General features: G+C 49.0%; 1 protein-coding gene across 3 annotated transcripts in view; it reads right to left on the bottom strand.

The window, feature by feature from the left end:
* Nucleotides 1–354: 354 nt before the first annotated feature.
* Nucleotides 355–18861, bottom strand: part of KIF20A (kinesin family member 20A) — a 113866-nt gene continuing 95359 nt past the window's right edge. For all 3 annotated transcript variants that reach the window (XM_029583315.1, XM_029583314.1, XM_029583316.1), the window contains exons 17-19: nt 13290–13381; nt 1948–2085; nt 355–1037 (exon numbers count right to left, since the gene is read on the bottom strand). In XM_029583315.1, the coding sequence (XP_029439175.1) occupies nt 735–1037; nt 1948–2085; nt 13290–13381 (533 nt within the window). In that variant the 3' untranslated portion in view covers nt 355–734. The remainder of the gene's footprint in view (nt 1038–1947; nt 2086–13289; nt 13382–18861) is intronic.

Here is an 18861-nt window from a genome sequence, read left to right on the forward strand (position 1 = left end):
AGTTAGGCTCTATAGGAATCTGGAACTGGATGACAGCATATATAGCAGATGAGATGTTATGTTGTCCATATATTGTTTAAAGTTTTTTTTTTTGTTCATCTCTTTGGGCAATTTTTAATCTGTAAATAAATTAAACTATGATAAGTATTGTTGCTGATCTTGCTAGATGAAGTATAAACACTTAATTAAATGACACAGTCTAATGAAAGACCTAAAAAAACAACCACCCTGTCAACAGCATTTGACCGTACCAATCAGAAGGTAAGATTAATTACAATAGAGCATAATCCAGTACGTTCTGTTCAGAGAAGGCAGCAGGCTTTGTTCTCTTATTAAATGAGCCTCAAACAAACCTGATATACAAGAACTATTTATTATAAATAGTTTCAACCATACATGGTGTATGTTGTACATAAGCCAAGAACAGCCTTAAAAGTTTTTCCATCCCAGGATAGAACTGGCCACATGCTGGTGAGATACTGAGAAAAGGGACAATTTAAGAATATTCTTTAATGGATGAAGAGGAACCAGAGTCCCATAAATATCACGGTGATGGGACTTTGTATTGCAAGATAAGAGCCAATTGTAAGTGTAAAAACACAAACACTGCTGCCAAATCCGCTCTCCTTACAAACTTCCAAATCTGAAAGGTTTCCATAAATAGCATCCAATATGGTGGGGGGAATGCTGAGACATATAGGGCTATATACAGAAATAAAATATACTGTGCACGTTTAGTATTTAGTACTAAATGCCATTGCCTTAAGCAGAGGTGTTTGCCGAGCGCGCAGAATGCGTGTATAGGGGCTGCTGGCCATGATGCTTTGCTGGCCTGCTGCCCTGGGCAGGAAGCTCAGAAATGCTTTCTTTCCAGGCTGCAGATTCTCTACATTAGTGCATGGACGTTTTTTACTGAAGGATGGTGTCCCCTGTAGTTTCTGCACAGTCTGATACTGTTCGGCAATACAGACTGCCTTCTTCCTCAGGTCTAGTTTCACCAGCATCATGTTGTTCTGCAGCTCTGCAAGGGTTTGGTCCTAACAATCAGAAGAATATAATAAAACAGTTAAACTGGGCCTGGATTTCTATGGGATTTACACATAACCTGAGTGATTATAATGTGCTCAACCAACGGTACGGTTTGTTTATTTTACCGCGAGCATTGTTGTAGCCACTGGTTGTTGTATTTGGGGATTTGTTCTCCTTTATTGGTTATTCTGCTTTGATATCGTATGTACTGAGGGATCGCAGGTGGCACACCAGGGTATATGGGAGGTGCCATTTCAGTGTTTTTCTCTGACTCCCTCTGCTGGAAGGGAGACAACCCAGCGGTCTGGACTGATCCTGGTACGTACAGGGAATGTAGTGTTTTTGAGAGAGACTCTTGATCAAAAGTCAAGAGCTATCCTATTCACTTTGTGGAAGAAAGACAACTGAAGGGTCCTCTCAGCACCAGAATAGCCTTTAAAGTCTGCTAGCTGTAAATAGGGTACCAACCGTGCTTGCTTCTATCATCATCTTATATATGGGGCTGACTTTCCTACTTGTCCAAGTAGAACAAGTTAATAGGCAATGGTTATTTATACTTTCAAATAGTACTAAGAATAAGGACACTATGAATACTGGTAGCAGATTTAAAACAAATGTAAGAACGTTTTTCAGTCGGTGCACAATTAAACTGGAATTTGTTGCCAGAAAATCGTCAAGGCTAGCAGTATAGCAGAGATTAAAAAAGGTTTGGAGAAGTTTCTAGACGACAGGTCCCTTAGCACTTATTAGAGACAGACAGACTTGGGTGTCTCCACATATTACTTCAGGAAGTGAGCAACAAGGAATGGGCTTCCCTATTCGGATCTACCAGTACTTGTTTCAGCACAGCATGTTATGTTATCATGTACACAGTGCAAAATGTCATCTCACAGAAGAAAATGCAGGTGTGAGTTTTACCTGTTTGGCCAGAATATTGTGGCAGGCATTGAGGGTGAGGCGGAGTTTCTCAGCACTGGTGTTATGACAGCATGCTCGCACAGCAGACTGAAGTGAATTACCAAGCTTCTGCAGCTCAGACCTCAACATCCTCACATGCTGAGAAAAATAAATCAACAGCAGGACAAGTGTTGGTACATGCTCTAAACAATACAGTGCTAGACCAGCTGAACTTACTGAAACTATACCCCTGCTCGTGCTTGACACGTTAATTTATCCAATTAAAATAATACAGTGCTAAACAGTCTGAAGGCAGAAGGAGGTGCTACCACCATCGCCTAAAACCAGAGTGGCACAATACAATGGTGTTCCTTGAGAACTGATCAGGTGTGCCATGGAAAAGTCACCTCTGCCTGATGCTCACAGGCGTTGCTCTGACTTTGAACATGCCCAGGAGTGTGCTAATTAAAGGGGTAGCTTGTAGGCTGTGGATAGTTGGGCTCAGTTCTTCCAAGCTCTGCCCCAGGCTGAGTGAGACACGGAGAGCATGCACACTCATTCTCAGTGGAGAAGCTCTGGCAGCCCGCACCACACTGACTTCTCCTTTATATAGAGAGGGAGCTGGCCTATTCTGATTAGTTTGTGTGCCTCGCTGTTCTCACTTTCAGAGACTCTCTAGCTCTTCTGTTGACAAGGCAAGTCACAAGTTGATGCATATAAGTTGCTTATAACTAAATGTGAAGTCTGAAGAGAGAAGATCACCAGATACAGCCACTCAACTCCCCTCTGGGCACAGCTCTTCCTTTCTCTACTGTGCTAAACAAAGCATCCGTAGGGCCATGGAAACTTGTATGCATGACTCCCCCGTCCCCCGTAAAAATCATTGCAAATGGTGGCCCCATTCCATGTCTGCCTGATGATCTATTTCCTTTCATTTCTCTTTATCACAGGACTCAAGTAGGGAACGCATGCAGACACGGCTTCAGAACAGATTTCTAACAGATTTGTGGAAGGGGTGCACGTGGATTGGTTATTTTGGGGGACAGGACTGTGTGACTTGAGGAATTGGGGGGGGGGGGGGTCAACCTTCACAAGCTGTGAAATTCCCAATGTGTGTGTGGGTTGTATTTTCTTGCATATTGTGCTCCTAGGGGAATTCTGTCCTTCCCTCACACATGCTCCCTCTCTCGCACACACATCCCCTCACATACAGGCCCCCCTCACTCTCTCACGCACACACACATCCCCCCACATGCAGGCTCCCTCACTCTCACACACATCCCCTCACATACAGGCCCCCTCACTCTCTCGCGCACACACACATCCCCCCACATGCAGGCTCCCTCACTCTCACACACATCCCCTCACATACAGGCCCCCTCACTCTCTTGCGCACACACACATCCCCTCACATACAGGCCCCCTCACTCTCTCGCGCACACACACATCTCCCCACATGCAGGCTCCCTCACTCTCGCGCACACACACATCCCCCCACATGCAGGCTCCCTCACTCTCTCGCGCACACACACATCCCCCACATGCAGGTTCCCTCTCTCTCGCGCGCACACACATCCCCCCCATGCAGGCTCCCTCACTCTCACACACATCCCCTCACATGCAGGCTCCCTCACTCTCGCGCACACACACATCCCCCCACATGCAGGCTCCCTCACTCTCGCGCACACACACATCCCCCCACATGCAGGCTCCCTCACTCTCGCGCACACACACATCCCCCCACATGCAGGCTCCCTCACTCTCACACACATCCCCTCACATACAGGCCCCCTCACTCTCTCGCGCACACACACATCCCCCCACATGCAGGCTCCCTCACTCTCTCGCGCACACACACATCCCCCACATGCAGGTTCCCTCTCTCTCGCGCGCACACACATCCCCCCCATGCAGGCTCCCTCACTCTCACACACATCCCCTCACATACAGGCCCCCTCACTCTCTCGCGCACCCACATCCCCCCACATGCAGGCTCCCTCACTCTCTCGCGCACACACACATCCCCCCACATGCAGGCTCCCTCACTCTCGCGCACACACACATCCCCCCACATGCAGGCTCCCTCACTCTCGCGCACACACACATCCCCCCACATGCAGGCTCCCTCACTCTCTCGCGCACACACACACACACATCTCCCCACATGCAGGCTCCCTCACTCTCTCGCGCACACACACACACATCTCCCCACATGCAGGCTCCCTCACTCTCTCGCGCGCACACACACATCTCCCCACATGCAGGCTCCCTCACTCTCTCGCGCGCACACACACATCTCCCCACATGCAGGCTCCCTCACTCTCTCGCGCGCACACACATCCCCCCCCATGCAGGCTCCCTCACTCTCACACACATCCCCTCACATACAGGCCCCCTCACTCTCTCGCGCACCCACATCCCCCCACATGCAGGCTCCCTCACTCTCTCGCGCACACACACATCCCCCCACATGCAGGCTCCCTCACTCTCGCGCACACACACATCCCCCCACATGCAGGCTCCCTCACTCTCGCGCACACACACATCCCCCCACATGCAGGCTCCCTCACTCTCGCGCACACACACATCCTCCCACATGCAGGCTCCCTCACTCTCACACACATCCCCTCACATAAAGGCCCCCTCACTCTCTCGCGCACACACACATCCCCCCACATGCAGGCTCCCTCACTCTCTCGCGCACACACACATCCCCACATGCAGGTTCCCTCTCTCTCGCACGCACACACATCCCCCCCATGCAGGCTCCCTCACTCTCACACACATCCCCTCACATACAGGCCCCCTCACTCTCTCGCGCACCCACATCCCCCCACATGCAGGCTCCCTCACTCTCTCGCGCACACACACATCCCCCCACATGCAGGCTCCCTCACTCTCGCGCACACACACATCCCCCCACATGCAGGCTCCCTCACTCTCGCGCACACACACACATCTCCCCACATGCAGGCTCCCTCACTCTCTCGCGCACACACACACATCTCCCCACATGCAGGCTCCCTCACTCTCTCGCGCACACACACACACATCTCCCCACATGCAGGCTCCCTCACTCTCTCGCGCGCACACACACATCCCCCCCATGCAGGCTCCCTCACACTCACATGCTCATACAGGCTACCTATGTCTCTCTCTTATGCACACCTTCACACAGGCTCTGTCTCATACATACACAAACCCTTCACACAGGCTAGCACCCTCGCATACACACGATCTCCCAATCTCTCACACATACACACTCCTTCACAATCTCCTATAAGCTCTCGCAATGGCACTCACACTCAAGCACCCCCGCACACACACACTCACCTGCTTTCTCTCACACCCTTCCCCTGCTGTCTCATATCCTTCCCTCCTTCACACACAAACTTCTACACACATTCACTCTCACTGGGGCCTTCATCTTGGCCGCAAGTGGAGCGGGTCCCAAGGCACACGGGGGCCACCTTCTTCAGCATGAACGACACGCTCTGTTCACGGCATGCCGGGGGTCTCCTCTGACATTTTGTGTGTAGAATTTGGCAATTCTGCACAGGGGAGCGGGGGGAATTCTGCACAAATACTGCGCTCGACAGTAGTGCAGAATTCCCCTGGACCAATGTTGATTTAAAAAGGTAGATAGGTATGATGTTACAAGAATGTGTGGGGGATGTGGTGCATGGGTATGTGTACACATGTGACATTGATTCCATCTTACAATTAATTGGTGTGCCTGAGGGCTGTGTCCTGGACCCTTTTCTCTTAGCTCTGTATACTAATTTCATTGGTGTGCTGATCTCCTCTCAGGCCTTTCAGTACCAGGTTCATATTAATTTCCAGATTCACACCTCTCTACCAGAAACCTGTCCCTAATCTCAGGCTGCCTGTTTGACATTGCTCCCTGCATATCCCACTCTCACCTTAAACTCAACATGCCCAAGACAATGTCCGTCACTCTCTATTGCTGTGGACATCATCATCGTCCAGTGCTCTCAGCACACTTTTGTTTTATTTTTAAGTACTGAAAAAAGTATAAGATTTAATAACCTTATTTACTGCCTTGCAATAAGACTCCCCAGATGCAGAGATTTGTTCTCAAAACATGCCACTGTATTGGGCTGGATAGTGACAATAACAGATTTATTTATTTAAAATAAGTCTTTTACCTGTACCCTTCAAAGTTCAGAGGAGAGATACAATCAAATAGAGAGAAATGTCCTTACCTGTTAATTTCCTTTCCATTAGTCCTGCTACACCAGTCCAACTTGACAAGTGCGTTATTTACTGTTTTCCTGTGTGATATCATAGCCTCTATTTAGGAGGTGGTGCTAGCAGCAGGAATCGAGTATCCTAACAAAAAAGAACCAAACTTCAACCATAAACCTGAGATGTTTCCCTGCAGCCTTGAAAGGAGAAACTAAACCACAGAAAGCCTAGACCTTTACCAAATAAACAGGACAGCCCAAAATGATACAGCCTCGCTTCCCAGGCGGGTCCTGGCCTGATGGAAAAGAAATTAAGATAAGGTAATTTCTCCTTCCAGCTCGTCCTGCTACACCAGCCCCGCCTTACCAAAGTTTCATCTACGCAAGGGCTACACGAAGAGCTGTAAACCATGCGCTTCCATGCTAGCGTGTCCAGCAATACGAAGACCGAGTGGCCACCCTGCAAATATCGGCTGGCGCAAGCACCTCTGCCCAGGACGCTATGCGCGGACACCACTTCCAGACTTCTTACCCTTTAGCAAGTAAGCCAAATCAATAGTTTCCTTTATCCAGTGAGCCAGAGTAGTTTTGGAGACCGCCTCTCACTTATGCGGCCTTCCAAAAAGGACAAAAAAAAAATAATCTGTCAGACTTGTGGAAGTCATTAGTGACCTCCAAATGCAGGATAAGTCTCCGCACATCCAAGCATCTGAGACACCAATACTCATGTCCACAGTCGTACCTAGAAAAGCTCGGAAGTGAAAGGCAGAACTCACCTTTGGTAGGAAGGATGGCACTGACCAAAACACCACCACATCAGAAGAATTCACTAGAAAGGATCCCAGCAAGATAGGGCTTGGAGTTCCAAGACTCACTGGGCCAAGCAAACTGCAACCAGAAAAGCAGTTTTCAGCAATATCATAAAGCTTGGGGATAACTGCATGGAGTAGCAGTTGCTACCCTTAAGAGAAACCTAGGGTAACCTGCAAGCTGTAGCAGACACTAATAAGAAGCTTGCTGGGCAAATAGGAGAGACCATTTTGGGGTTTTTTTCTGTCGTCATTTCTATGTTACTAAATCCTTCAAGGAACTGTTTCAAAGGCTCGAAAGGGGCCCCCGTTAGGGCTCTCGGTACTAAATTGAGATCCCACAGAGGAATAGGATGGAAAGGTGGTCGAACCTTTTCACGCCCTTCAAGAAACTGGACACATCTGGATGAGCTGCTATAGACATATCCACCTTGGGCAAGAACTAGCTGGCACCTGCATCTTTAATGAGTGCAGGGCCAGTCCCTTATTCAAACTTCCCTGAAGAAAAGCCAATATACAGGTAACTGCAGCTCGCAAGGGGGGACTCTTCTCTGGACTTGCAAAAGTGCTCAAACAGGAACCAAACTTACATGTAAACTAATGACGTGGACTACTTCCAGTACTCCAGCAGTGTGGAAATTACCAATTAAGAGTACTCCTGTCTATGGAGGCGCTTCTGATCAAGAACCAGGCCGTAAGACAGAATGAAGTTGGATCCTTCATGACTATGGGCCCCTTTATCAGGAGACCCTGCAACTTTGGGAGGTAAACTGATGGTTCACCTGGAGCCGGATAATGACTATGTACAAAGGCCTGTCTGGAGCCACTAGTATGGAGAGCAGAAATCTGCTTATGATTGGCCATGGAAAGAACACAAAGCAGTTACCCTGCCAGCCAAGGCTGTATGAGGGCATCTATCCCCATTGACCCCTGCTCTCGTCATTGGCTGAAGAATCTGTTGACCTTTACATTCCGCTGGGTTGCCATCAAATCCATTTGAGAGTGACCTCGCTTGTAACAAAGCAGCCAAGCTCAGCTCCCATTCTCCAGGATCTAGCAGATTGCAGCTGAGGAAGTGTGTCTTGACAACATCCAGGTCGGTGATGTGCACCGCTGAAAGGAGTCAGATTCCTCTCCGCCCATGAGAAAAGGAGCAATGTCTCTGGCAAGACCCTGCAACTCCTGGTTCCTCCCCCACCGATTCACATTCGCCACCCCCTGCCCCCGAAGGAGTGGGGAGGAAACACAAGAGCCAGAAAAATTGCTCTGGTTTCCAAGCAGTTGATGGACCATGAGGCTTGCCCCAGACACCAAGTTCCCTGGGCCCACCTGATCCTGACAATGAACCTCCCCCCCAACCCGAGAGGCTCGCGTCCATTGTGATCAAAATGGAATCTGGAATGGCAAGACGGACTCCCTTCAGCAAATGGTTTCAACCCAACCATCAGAGCAGCAACTGGAATATCACCTAGCTCAGCGTGAAACAAACTCCATAATCCTGTGACTGCAGAGATCAGAGTCAGAAGAGACATCTTGAGCAGGCACATATGAACCCTGGTCCATGGAACTAAGTCCATAATCTTGCCATCAGACAGAGCACCTGCAGATAATCTCATGCAGAGGGGGTAGCAAGTTCTAGAAACTCTGGATCTGAAAGTATCTGGTGTACTCTCTCTTCCATGAGAAACACTTGTCCCGTGTGGTGAACTGTGCCCCCAGCTACTCCAGAGCCTGTGTGAGCAGTAGGGTACTTTTGGCAAAAATTTATTTAATAGGTTTTCTAGACTGTCGTTTAGTATAAAACTTTCACAACTGTTTACATTTTTCAGAAAAATAAATACATTCAGTAAAATTCTTATAGCATATACATTAAAATACAATAAACAGATTTCTAGTATAAATAAGATCAACAGGTAGATAAGAGCAATATAAAAGATTAAGATTAATAAAACTCATTCAGTTGTGCTGTAAGATCTTGTAAACGGCCAGGTTTTTAGCTTCCATCTAAACATTTTAAAATCTGACTGCGTTCTCAACTGTAGAGGCAGCCAAACCCTTCTAAAAACTGGACCAATTGATGAGTAATGCACTCCGCCTCTTTGTGAGGCAGTGCCCAGATTATCTAATCATCTAGGTTCAGGTGGACCATAATTCCCTCACTTTGAAGAGCTGCTGCCACCATAACCATCGCCTTGGTAAAAATCCGTGGTGCATTTGAGAGACTGAAAGGTAACGCTCTGAACTGAAAGCATTCTCGGAGCACACAACTGTAGATACGTTTGATCCCTGTCCCAGTGGGAATATGGAATTAGGCTTCCGACAGGCCCAATGAGTACAGGAACTCACCCTGTCGAACCACTATCAGAAAACCAGACCTCAAATGAGCCCTCCTTCTTGGGTACAATGAAATAGAAGGAATAATGCCCCGTATTTTCCTGGGGTGTAGGTACTGGGGTTATAGCCCTCAAACTGAGGAGCCTTAATCAATGTGGATTCCACTACCAGTTTTTTGTGCTGGAGTGGCAAGGTGACATGAACATGTTCCAAGGGATGCTGCGAAATTTCAGAGCGTATCCTTCTCGTATGATGTCTGGTATGCTTTTGTCAGACGTGATCTCTACCCACCGCTGACAGGGGACCGACTATCCCTCTTCTATCTCCTCATCCCATGGATGGATTGGCCAAACTTCATTGTGAAGTTCGGGTCGAACCTGAGCCCGAACCAGTTTCTCCTTTTGCTTGTCGGCTCCAAAAGGACTGAGACTTTCGAGGGTCAAGATGTCAGAAATGACAAGTTTCTGTAGGGCCAAAAGCGCTGGGAGCCCTTGGCTGACCCCTCATGGGTGAGGGGCGCTGTGACCTTTATATCTTCCAGTAGCTGCGGCATTGGAGATTCACCCTACTTACTGGCCAATTTTTCCAATTTGCTTCCGAATAGCACAGATCCCTTAAAGGACATCTTTGTGAGGTTTACATTCAAGGTCGCATCCGCTTACCAAGTTTGCTGCCTCAGCTGACTTCTGGCTGCCACCATGGAGGCTACACTCCTCTGGCAGAGGTACACACTAGGTCAGAGCTTGCATCCACTAGGAAAGCCATGGCGGGCTTCATCGCCTCTCTGGAATGTGTCCCTGAGCTATCTGCCTCACTCGAGAAGCAGACACAAGTGAGCCACCATGGCACAACAGGAAGTGATGTGCGGTGTCCTTGTCACATAAAAAGGCTTGTTTAAGGATGGACTCCAACCGCCTATCATTGTGCATCCTTCAAGTTCACTCCTCCCTCTACTGGGATAGTTGTTTGCTTCAAAACTGCACAAACCAGGACGTCCACTTTCAAGAAACGCAGGTGTTCTCTGGCTGCCAGGTCCAGAGGGTACAAGGCCTCCAAGGCCTGACCTCCTTTAAAGCTGGCTTCCGGGGCATCCCACTCCTGGATGGCTTCCAGCATAGGAAAATAGCAAGAGGCTTTCCGTAGAGACACCAGGATGGGATTCTTCTTTGGCTCTGACATAGGATCAGTGCCGGGCACTGAAGAGTCTTCAGGGTCTGGGAGACCAGGGTTGCAATTCATCTCTGTGGAAAAACCATAGCATGGTCCGGGTATGGCTCCAAGCCTGGAGGGATTTCCCCAGTCTCCAACAACTCTGCATCCCCTTCGTCGTCCGTGGGGTCTGGGTCCCTGTCAGGGATACGCTTGGTGAGGCAAGGCATGCTAATAGGTCTGGGAGGACAAGGTCTTCCTAGCTGGGGACGAGACCAGGCAGGGGCAGCATCTGACTGTGCCTGAACAAAGGGTTGAAGGGCCTGAAAGAATTCCACTCAAGAAAAGATTGCTGGGTCCATACCTAGCCTAGGAGGAACTGGGGTAGGTGCCACTGAACTGCCCTCTCCCAAGGACGACGCAGCCCCAGGATTGCTCAGATCCGGGGTGCTACCAGATAAGGTCATGGCTGACCAGTCCTCCAACTGGGAGGGGTCAGGCTTGGAGAAGTTCTGGGAGTCCAGCCCTTCCTGGGCTTCCTCACAGTGCCGACACTGGAAGGTCAGATTGTGCAATCCAAATATGGCAGCAACAGAAAGAGAATGTCTCTTGTGCTTTGTTGCCGGAGCCATAATTCACTGTATCTTGTGCATTTAGCTGGCTAGTGCTTGGACTCTAGCGCGCACAAATCTGCCTGGATGCATGTAAGTATAAGTGTCCATTTGTGCGCGAATGTATGCATGCACTGATGCGTGCTGGTATGCGCATAGTAGGGCCAGCCTGCACCGCGTGTACTGATGGTCTATGGGGGAAAATGGCGCCGCACCAAACCGCGCACAAGATGGCACTGGCGCGGCCTGCCATGTGGTGCCCACTGAGCCTGAAGCAGGGCCTAGCCAGAGGGCCATGTAACCCGCTCAGAAACCCCCCTTCCCTTGCTCCAACAGGATTGGGATTGTCGGTACAGCACCCTGAGCAACACACCAGAGTCCTTCTACGTCTCTGAATTGGAGGAGCCCTACTGTTATTTACCTGGGCTCAGCGCTTATCGGCTGAGTACAGAGACGATCTCCGACTGCAGGGGGAGGGGGCTTAGGCTGTCACCACCGTGCTCTGCTTCCTGCACTTTCAGCTGCAAAGTCCATGCCGGGAACCGGCTACTGGACCAAGGCACACATCTGAGGGGCTCGATCTTTCTCCAGTTTAAAGGTAAATTTTCTTCTTCAAATGAGTACTGCAATCCTGCTAAACACTGCTGCTGGTGTGGGAATAGCACATCCACATCTGCTAGGAGACGGAGAGATACTGAATGGCTGAGGTAGCTGCAGGGTACATCTAAGGCGACGTCAGCTTTGAAACCTTTGAAACTCCGTCTGCATCTGCTAGCAGGGGAGCACATAACCCATTGGTCCTGAGTCCATCTGGCTACTCGCTAGGAAATGGAGAAATTACTTACCTGATAATTTTGTTCAGTCCAATATAAATACATGCAGGTCCTACCCCTGCCACCGCAGGCAGAGCTCTGACGACCCCCACCACTCACATCAGGGAACCCTGCGAAGTAGGCTGCACCATGCTTACACAAATGCCATACTGGATCAGACTAAGGATCCATCAAGCCCAATATCCTGTCTCCAACCGTGGCCAATCCAGGCTACAAGTACCTGGCATGTACCCAAACAGTAAACAGATCCCATATTGGTAATGCTCAGCAATAAGTAGTGGCTTTCAAACTTTGGCAGTGAGCTCTAAGTGTGGCACCTTCCTTGGTTGGGGTAATTGTTCTGGTGGTATTAGAGGTCTTTATTTTTATTCATTTTAGAATTATTTTATTGATGAGATGGATTTAGTGTTTTTATTGTTTAAATTTTAAGTATAATTTTATTTTATTATTGAATGAATGTAAACTTAGATAAGTTTTATAACAATTTATTATTAGTTTGATTTTGCTACTGCAATTTCGATAATTGTAAACCGGCTTGACATGTACTTGAAAGTCGGTATATAAAGTTGTATAAATAAATAAATAAATAAATAAATACAGACACAGCTGCTACAGGAATTCAAGCTTATCTGTGCAGTCAATCCTTTACCCCCCCCCCCCCCCCCCCCTTTTTTTTTTTTTTTAAATAACTTGATCGGTTAGGAGAAGAAATCAGGCAATATCCAAGATAGAATTTCAAGCCCCGTAAGGGGTTGAAGCCCCTCATGCTCTCAAGAACCCCACTCCTTGGGCTCTACCAGGACTTCCCAAAGATGGTCAGCCAGAGGCCATCAAAATACTGTACCAGATCATAATTATATCTGCACCTGCTGGAGACAGAAATATTAATAAGCTGCAGCAATAGTAAACCTTATGTACTGTGAGTGTCATTAATACTTTGTAGTTATGTTTCTGCCAGCTGAGAAGGATGCATAACCCATTTATCTAGAGTGCTAAAGCAAGAGAAGGATGAAGGGTTCTCCATCAGGGCAAGGCTAAAGTTCATCCTCTTTTCCTCAACCATGTACTTTGAGATTCCCTGTATATTGTGGCTCAGTAATCTGTACTGATGAGTGAATGTAAGCGATAAAAGCTATCACCATTAAGAAGCACCAAGCAGTGATGAAGACAGGGTCTTGAGTAAATGAAGAACTTATATGGGCACACAGAGCCTTTACCAGAACAAGGGCTCTTGGTTCCAGACATGCTGAGGAACTGCAATTATAGCCAGGGCTAAAATGCTGGACAAATTCAACACAGAGCAAAAATGTGTGTTACTAGCAGATAGCTAAAGATTTTCTGGGTGTTTGTTCCTCTTCCAAAGATATTTCTGCTCATTGTCATTAGATAATCCCCACCTAAAAATTATACCATCATTACCTTCTGTCCATCTTCAAGCTTCCTGTCTACATCTAACGTCAAGGATCCGGTAAATGGAGACGGCTCCACAAGTTTTCTATATTGGATCAGCTCTGAAAGACAGCAATGAGAGAGGAATGAGAGAGCAAGCAATATCCTAGCTCAGGGTTTTCAATTTAAAAAGACTCAAAAGGAGAAATTACTTACCTAATAATTTCGTTTTCCTTAGTGTAGACAGATGGACTCGGGACCAATGGGTATTGTGCTCTCCTGATAGCAGATGGAGTCAGATTTCAAAGTTGACGTCACCCTACATATACTCGTGCAGCAAGTCCAGCTCTTCAGTATTCTCTTCGAAAAGCTAGTGTGGATATATGTTGCTTAATATTGATTAAACTTTATTAATATATATAAAATCAGTTGAACCAGTTCAAGGTTATTTATAATATATAACCAGTATGTATATACATACATACATACATATATACATACACACATATTCATACATGTATGTATATGTGTGTATGCAAGCTGGAATTAGACCCCCTCATGGCATGGGCGGAAATAACCTTGAACTGGTTCAACTGATTTTATATATATTAATAAAGTTTAATCAAATATTAAGCAACAAATAAGCTATATATTTTTTTTTTTTTTGAAACTGGAGACCACCAGTGCACTCAAACAGTAAACGCCGACACCAGACAACTGAGGGTGTCTTGAACTAGTGGTAGGCCATGGCTTACCCGTATTTCCTTAGTCTAGAGATTTATCAGAGGTTCTCAATTTCTGGAGCAGTCATGGGTGGGATGCTGAGTCCATTATCTACACTGAAGAAAACAAAATTATCAGGTAAGTAATTTCTCCATTTCCTACCGTGTAGCCAGATGGACTCAGGACCAATGGGATGTACAAAAGCTACTCCCCTACAGGGTGGGAGGCTGCCCAAGGCCCACTTAGTACTGCCTTTGCGAAAGCTGTATCCTCCCTGTCTGAACATCCAGGTGGTAGAACTTGGAGAAGGTGTGTAGGGAGGACAATGTCGCCAGACAGATCTCAGCTGGCGAAAGCAGCCTGGTTTCAGCCCAGGAGACTGCTTGGGCCCTTGTAGAATGCGCTATGACCTGTAGAGGTAGTGATTTTCCTACCTCTGTGTAGGCTGCCTTGATTACTTCTTTGATCCAGTGGGCTATGGTTGCCCACGATGCCGCTTCCCCTTGTTTCTTCCCATCGTGAAAAGAAGAAGAGCGATCAGGTGATCAGTTTTGCGTACAGGTTCCGATCTTTTCAGGTATCGGACTAGGATTCTGCCGATATTGAGGTGGCGAAGGAGGTGTGAGCCTTCCGAATCCTTGTACTCATCTGGAGATGGTAAGGATATGGTTTGGTTTATGTGGACCTGGGAAACCACTTTCGGTAGAAAGGATGGTACAGTACGCAGCTGTATGGTGCCCGGGGTGACCCCGCGGAACGGTTCCGGTAGGATAGTGCTTGAAGTTCGGAGATGTGCAGAGCTGAACATATTGCTACCAAAAATGCTGTCTTTAAGGTCAGGAGACGTAGTGACAGCCCGTGTGTTGGTCTGAAGGACTCCCCTACTAGGAAGTCTAGTACTAGGTTGAGGTTCCATAGAGGGACTAGCCACTTTAGAGGTGGTCGGAGTTGTTTGACCCCTTTCAGGAATCGAGACATCTGGATGAGATGATAGTCTGGTACCGTCCACCTCTGATCTGAAGCAGACCAGTGCTGCCACTTGAACCTTGAGGGAGTTGAGGGACAACCCCCTTCTTCATGCCGTCCTGCAGGAATTCCAGGATCATGGGAATCTTGGCTGTCCTCGGGAGGAGACTGCAGTCTTTACACCAGGCTTCGAATACTCTCCAGATGTGGAGAACTAGCGTGCCCGGAGCGGGGTGTCAATCACTGCCTTAGAGTAGCCGTGCTTCTTCAGGCTAGTCCTCTCAAGGGCCATACCGTAAGAGAATAGAGCTGGATTGTGGAAGATCGGTCCCTGCTGAAGAAAGTCCCTGAATAGAGGTAGACGTAGAAGGTCCCCCACAAGTAGTCTTCGCATGTCCGCCTTGGCCAGACCGGGGCAACTACTAGAACTAGTCCCTTGTGGTGCGCTCTCTTATGGATAATCCTGCCCAGTAGTGGCCAGGGTGTGAAGGCGTACAGGTGGTCTTCCTCTGGCCAGTTCTGAACGAGAGAGACTGAAGAACCTGGGGACTTGGGCATTGAGACGAGTTGCCAGTAGATCCATGATTGGGAGACCCCAGTGATTTACTATCAGCTGAAAGGCCGTGTCCGCCAGCGACCATTCCCCCGGGTCTAGGCTCTCCCTGCTGAGGTAGTCTGCTGAGACGTTGTCTTTTCCCGCGAGGGAAGCTGACATTGCCAAAGGAAAATTAGTTCTTACCTGTTAATTTTCGTTCCTGTAGTACCCGGATCAGTCCAGACCATGGGTTGAGCCTCCTGTCCAGCAGATGGAGCAGACCAAAACTGAAAGGGTATCCTATATCAGGACAGAGCCTACCCTGCAGCCCTTCAGTATAACCATTGTCAAAGCAGAAAACATGAAGATAAACAGTAAGGAAACAAGCAAGTAACAAGAGAACTCGAGCAACCAACAAGAGAACTCAAAATCTGAACAAGCGCAAACAGTGACTGGACTCTGTAGATGGACGCTCTTGCATGAATGTCCATAGTCATCATAAAGATGCTTCCGGTGCCTCTTGAGTATAATCACATAAAATATCATTCGAAAACCTGCAAGAAAAGGAAAGAAACTTTGAGCGGACAGTAGAAAGTATAGGGAAGGGTGTCTGGACTGATCCGTGGTATTACAGGAACGAAAATTAACAGGTAAGAACTAATTTTCCTTTCCCTGTACGTACCTGGATCAGTCCAGACCATGGGATGTACCAAAGCTTCCCTAAACAGGGTAGGACAGAGACAGACCCACTCGAAACACCTGCCGACCAAAGGAATCAAAGACAGGCGCCTGGATATCAAGGCGGTAATGCCGAGAAAAGTATGCAGAGACTTCCATGTAGCTGCCCTGCATATCTCCTGCGGAGAGACTGATTGACTCTCTGCCCAAGAAGTAGCTTGGGAACGCAAGAAATGAGCCTTCAGGCCCTCCGGGACCACCCGGCCCTGACAGATATAGGCTGACGCGATCGCCTTCTTCAACCAGCGAGATATCCTAGAGTCTTAGAGGCCTGTTTAGCCCAGTTGGGCCCACTCCATAAGACAAAGATGGTCCGAAACACGGAAGTCATTGGTAACCTGCAGATGACGCATAAGAACGCACTTCACATCCAGATGGCGTAGATCATCCCCAACCGTACTTGCAAGATCTGTGGGAGAAAAAGCGGGGAGCTCCACAGACTGATTGACATGAAAGGCAGAAACAACCTTGGGCAAGAAAGAGGGTACAGTCTCGAGGGAGGGAGACCTGACCAGACCCCCCCCCCCCCAGTCCAAAAAACATAGGAAGGGCTCCCGGCAAGACAACGCTTGGATCTCAGACACCCGCTTGGCGGAGCAAATAGAGATTAAAATCACCGCCTTGAGTGTTAAATCCTTGAGTAGAGCGGCGGAGAGGCTCGAAGGGAGCCCAGAGGACCAATTTAAGGCTCCACAAAGGACAAGTGGAATGCAGTGGTGGCCTCAAATGTTTAACTCCCTTGAGGAAACAGACAACATCCGGATGAGACAACTGCATAACCTTCAAGACTTCCCAGGAGAGAGCAGAGGGCAGAGACCTGTACCCGGAGTGAACCGAACGAGAGGCCCTTAGAGAGACTGCGCTGGAGAAAAGAAAGAACCAGCGAAACCGGGGCCGAATGTGCCGAGACACCCAATTCCGCGCAGACAAGCTCGAAAACCTTCCAAACCCGGACATAGGCGAGGGAAGTAGTCTTGTGAGCATGCAGGATAGTGGAGATGACGTCTTCCCTATATCTCTTCTTCCTCAGTCTCCAGGCCGCTAGACAGAAGCGATGCGCCTGGTCGAAAAATACGTGGCCCTGCCGGAGCAGGTACCAAAGATGACAGACGAAGAGGGCCGTCCGTCGACAGGTTTACGAGATCCGCGAATCACGGTCTGCGGGGCCACTCGGGAGCTACGAGAATGACCGGACCCCTGTGGAACTCTATCCTTCTGAGCACCTTACCCACCAGGGGCCACGGAGGAAACATACAGAAGAACGCCGCGTGGCCAGGGAAGGACTAGCGCATCTACCCCTTCCGAACAATGCTCCCTCCCAGTGGCTGAAGAACCTGGGAGCTTTGGCGTTGTCCAAGGTTGCCATCAGGTCCAGGTGAGGAGGACCCCCACCGGTTGACAATCAGCTCCATTGCCTCGGACAACTCCCACTCGCTGGGGTCGAGCCGCTGGTGACTCAGAATCTGCTTGAACATTCTCCTTGGCCGCAATGTGAGACACTGCTAAGCGCTGCAGATGGCGCTCCGCCCAAGTGAAGAGCTGGCTGGCCTCGAGGGCCACTAGGCAACTCCTGGCGATTGATGTACGCCACCATGGTAGAGTTGTCCGAGAATACCCGAACTGCTCTTCGGCGAAGCAGGGGAAGAAAAGCTTGAAGAGCCAGACAGACCGCCCAAGCCTCCAGGCGATTGATGTGCCAGCGGGATTGGGCAGGGGACCAGTACCCCTGCGTGGCCTGTGTCTGGCAGACTGCTCCCCAACCGGAGAAGCTGGCATCCGTCGTGACTACAATCCATTGCGGAGTCTAAAGGGATATTCCTTTCAGAAGGTGCTTGAGCAATAGCCAAGATGGTAGAGTCGGAGAGAGGAAGCTGCGCGTGAAACAGTTAGACACCGGTTTCCAGCGGGAGAGCAAAGCTTTCTGTAAAGGACACATATGCGCAAAAGCCCAGGGGACCAAGTCGATCGTAGAAGCCATGGTCCCCAGAACCTGTAGGTAGTCCCACGCCGTGGGGAGAGGCATGGAAAGGAAGTTTTGGACTTGATCCATCAGCTTGAATGCTCGAGAGACCAGCAGGAATACCTTGCCGACCTGAGTATTGAACCGAGTCCCTAGGAATTCTAGGACCTGGGAAGGTCGGGGATTGCTCTTGGAAAAATGGACAAGAGGAGAGTATGGACGCAGTCCACTGCCCGCTTGCATAAGGTCTCTGACTTGGCTCGCACTAGCCAATCGTCTAGATAAGGGTGGACTAGGACTCCATCCCACCGGAGGACGGCCACCACCACCACCACTTTGGTAAACATGCGTGGTGCCATGGCCAGACCGAAGGGGAGAGCCCAGAACTGGAAATGTTGCCCCAAGATGTGGAACCGAACATACCTCTGGCACAGATCGGAATGTGCAGGTAGGCCTCCATCAAGTCGAGAGAGGCCAGAAATTCTCCAGGATGAACAGCCGCTATAACTGCCCTCAGGGTTTCCATCCGAAAATGGGGCACTTTGAGGGCTCGGTTGACCCTCTTGAAGTCCAAGATGGGGAGGAAGGAGTCGTCCTTTTTTGGAACCACGAAGTAAATAGAATACTGGCCGGTGCCCCGTTCCCCCATGGGAACAGGGACCATAGTCCCCAGCCCCTGG

Source organism: Rhinatrema bivittatum, chromosome 18 (assembly GCF_901001135.1).
Source record: "Rhinatrema bivittatum chromosome 18, aRhiBiv1.1, whole genome shotgun sequence".
Classification (NCBI taxonomy): Eukaryota; Metazoa; Chordata; class Amphibia; order Gymnophiona; family Rhinatrematidae; genus Rhinatrema; species Rhinatrema bivittatum.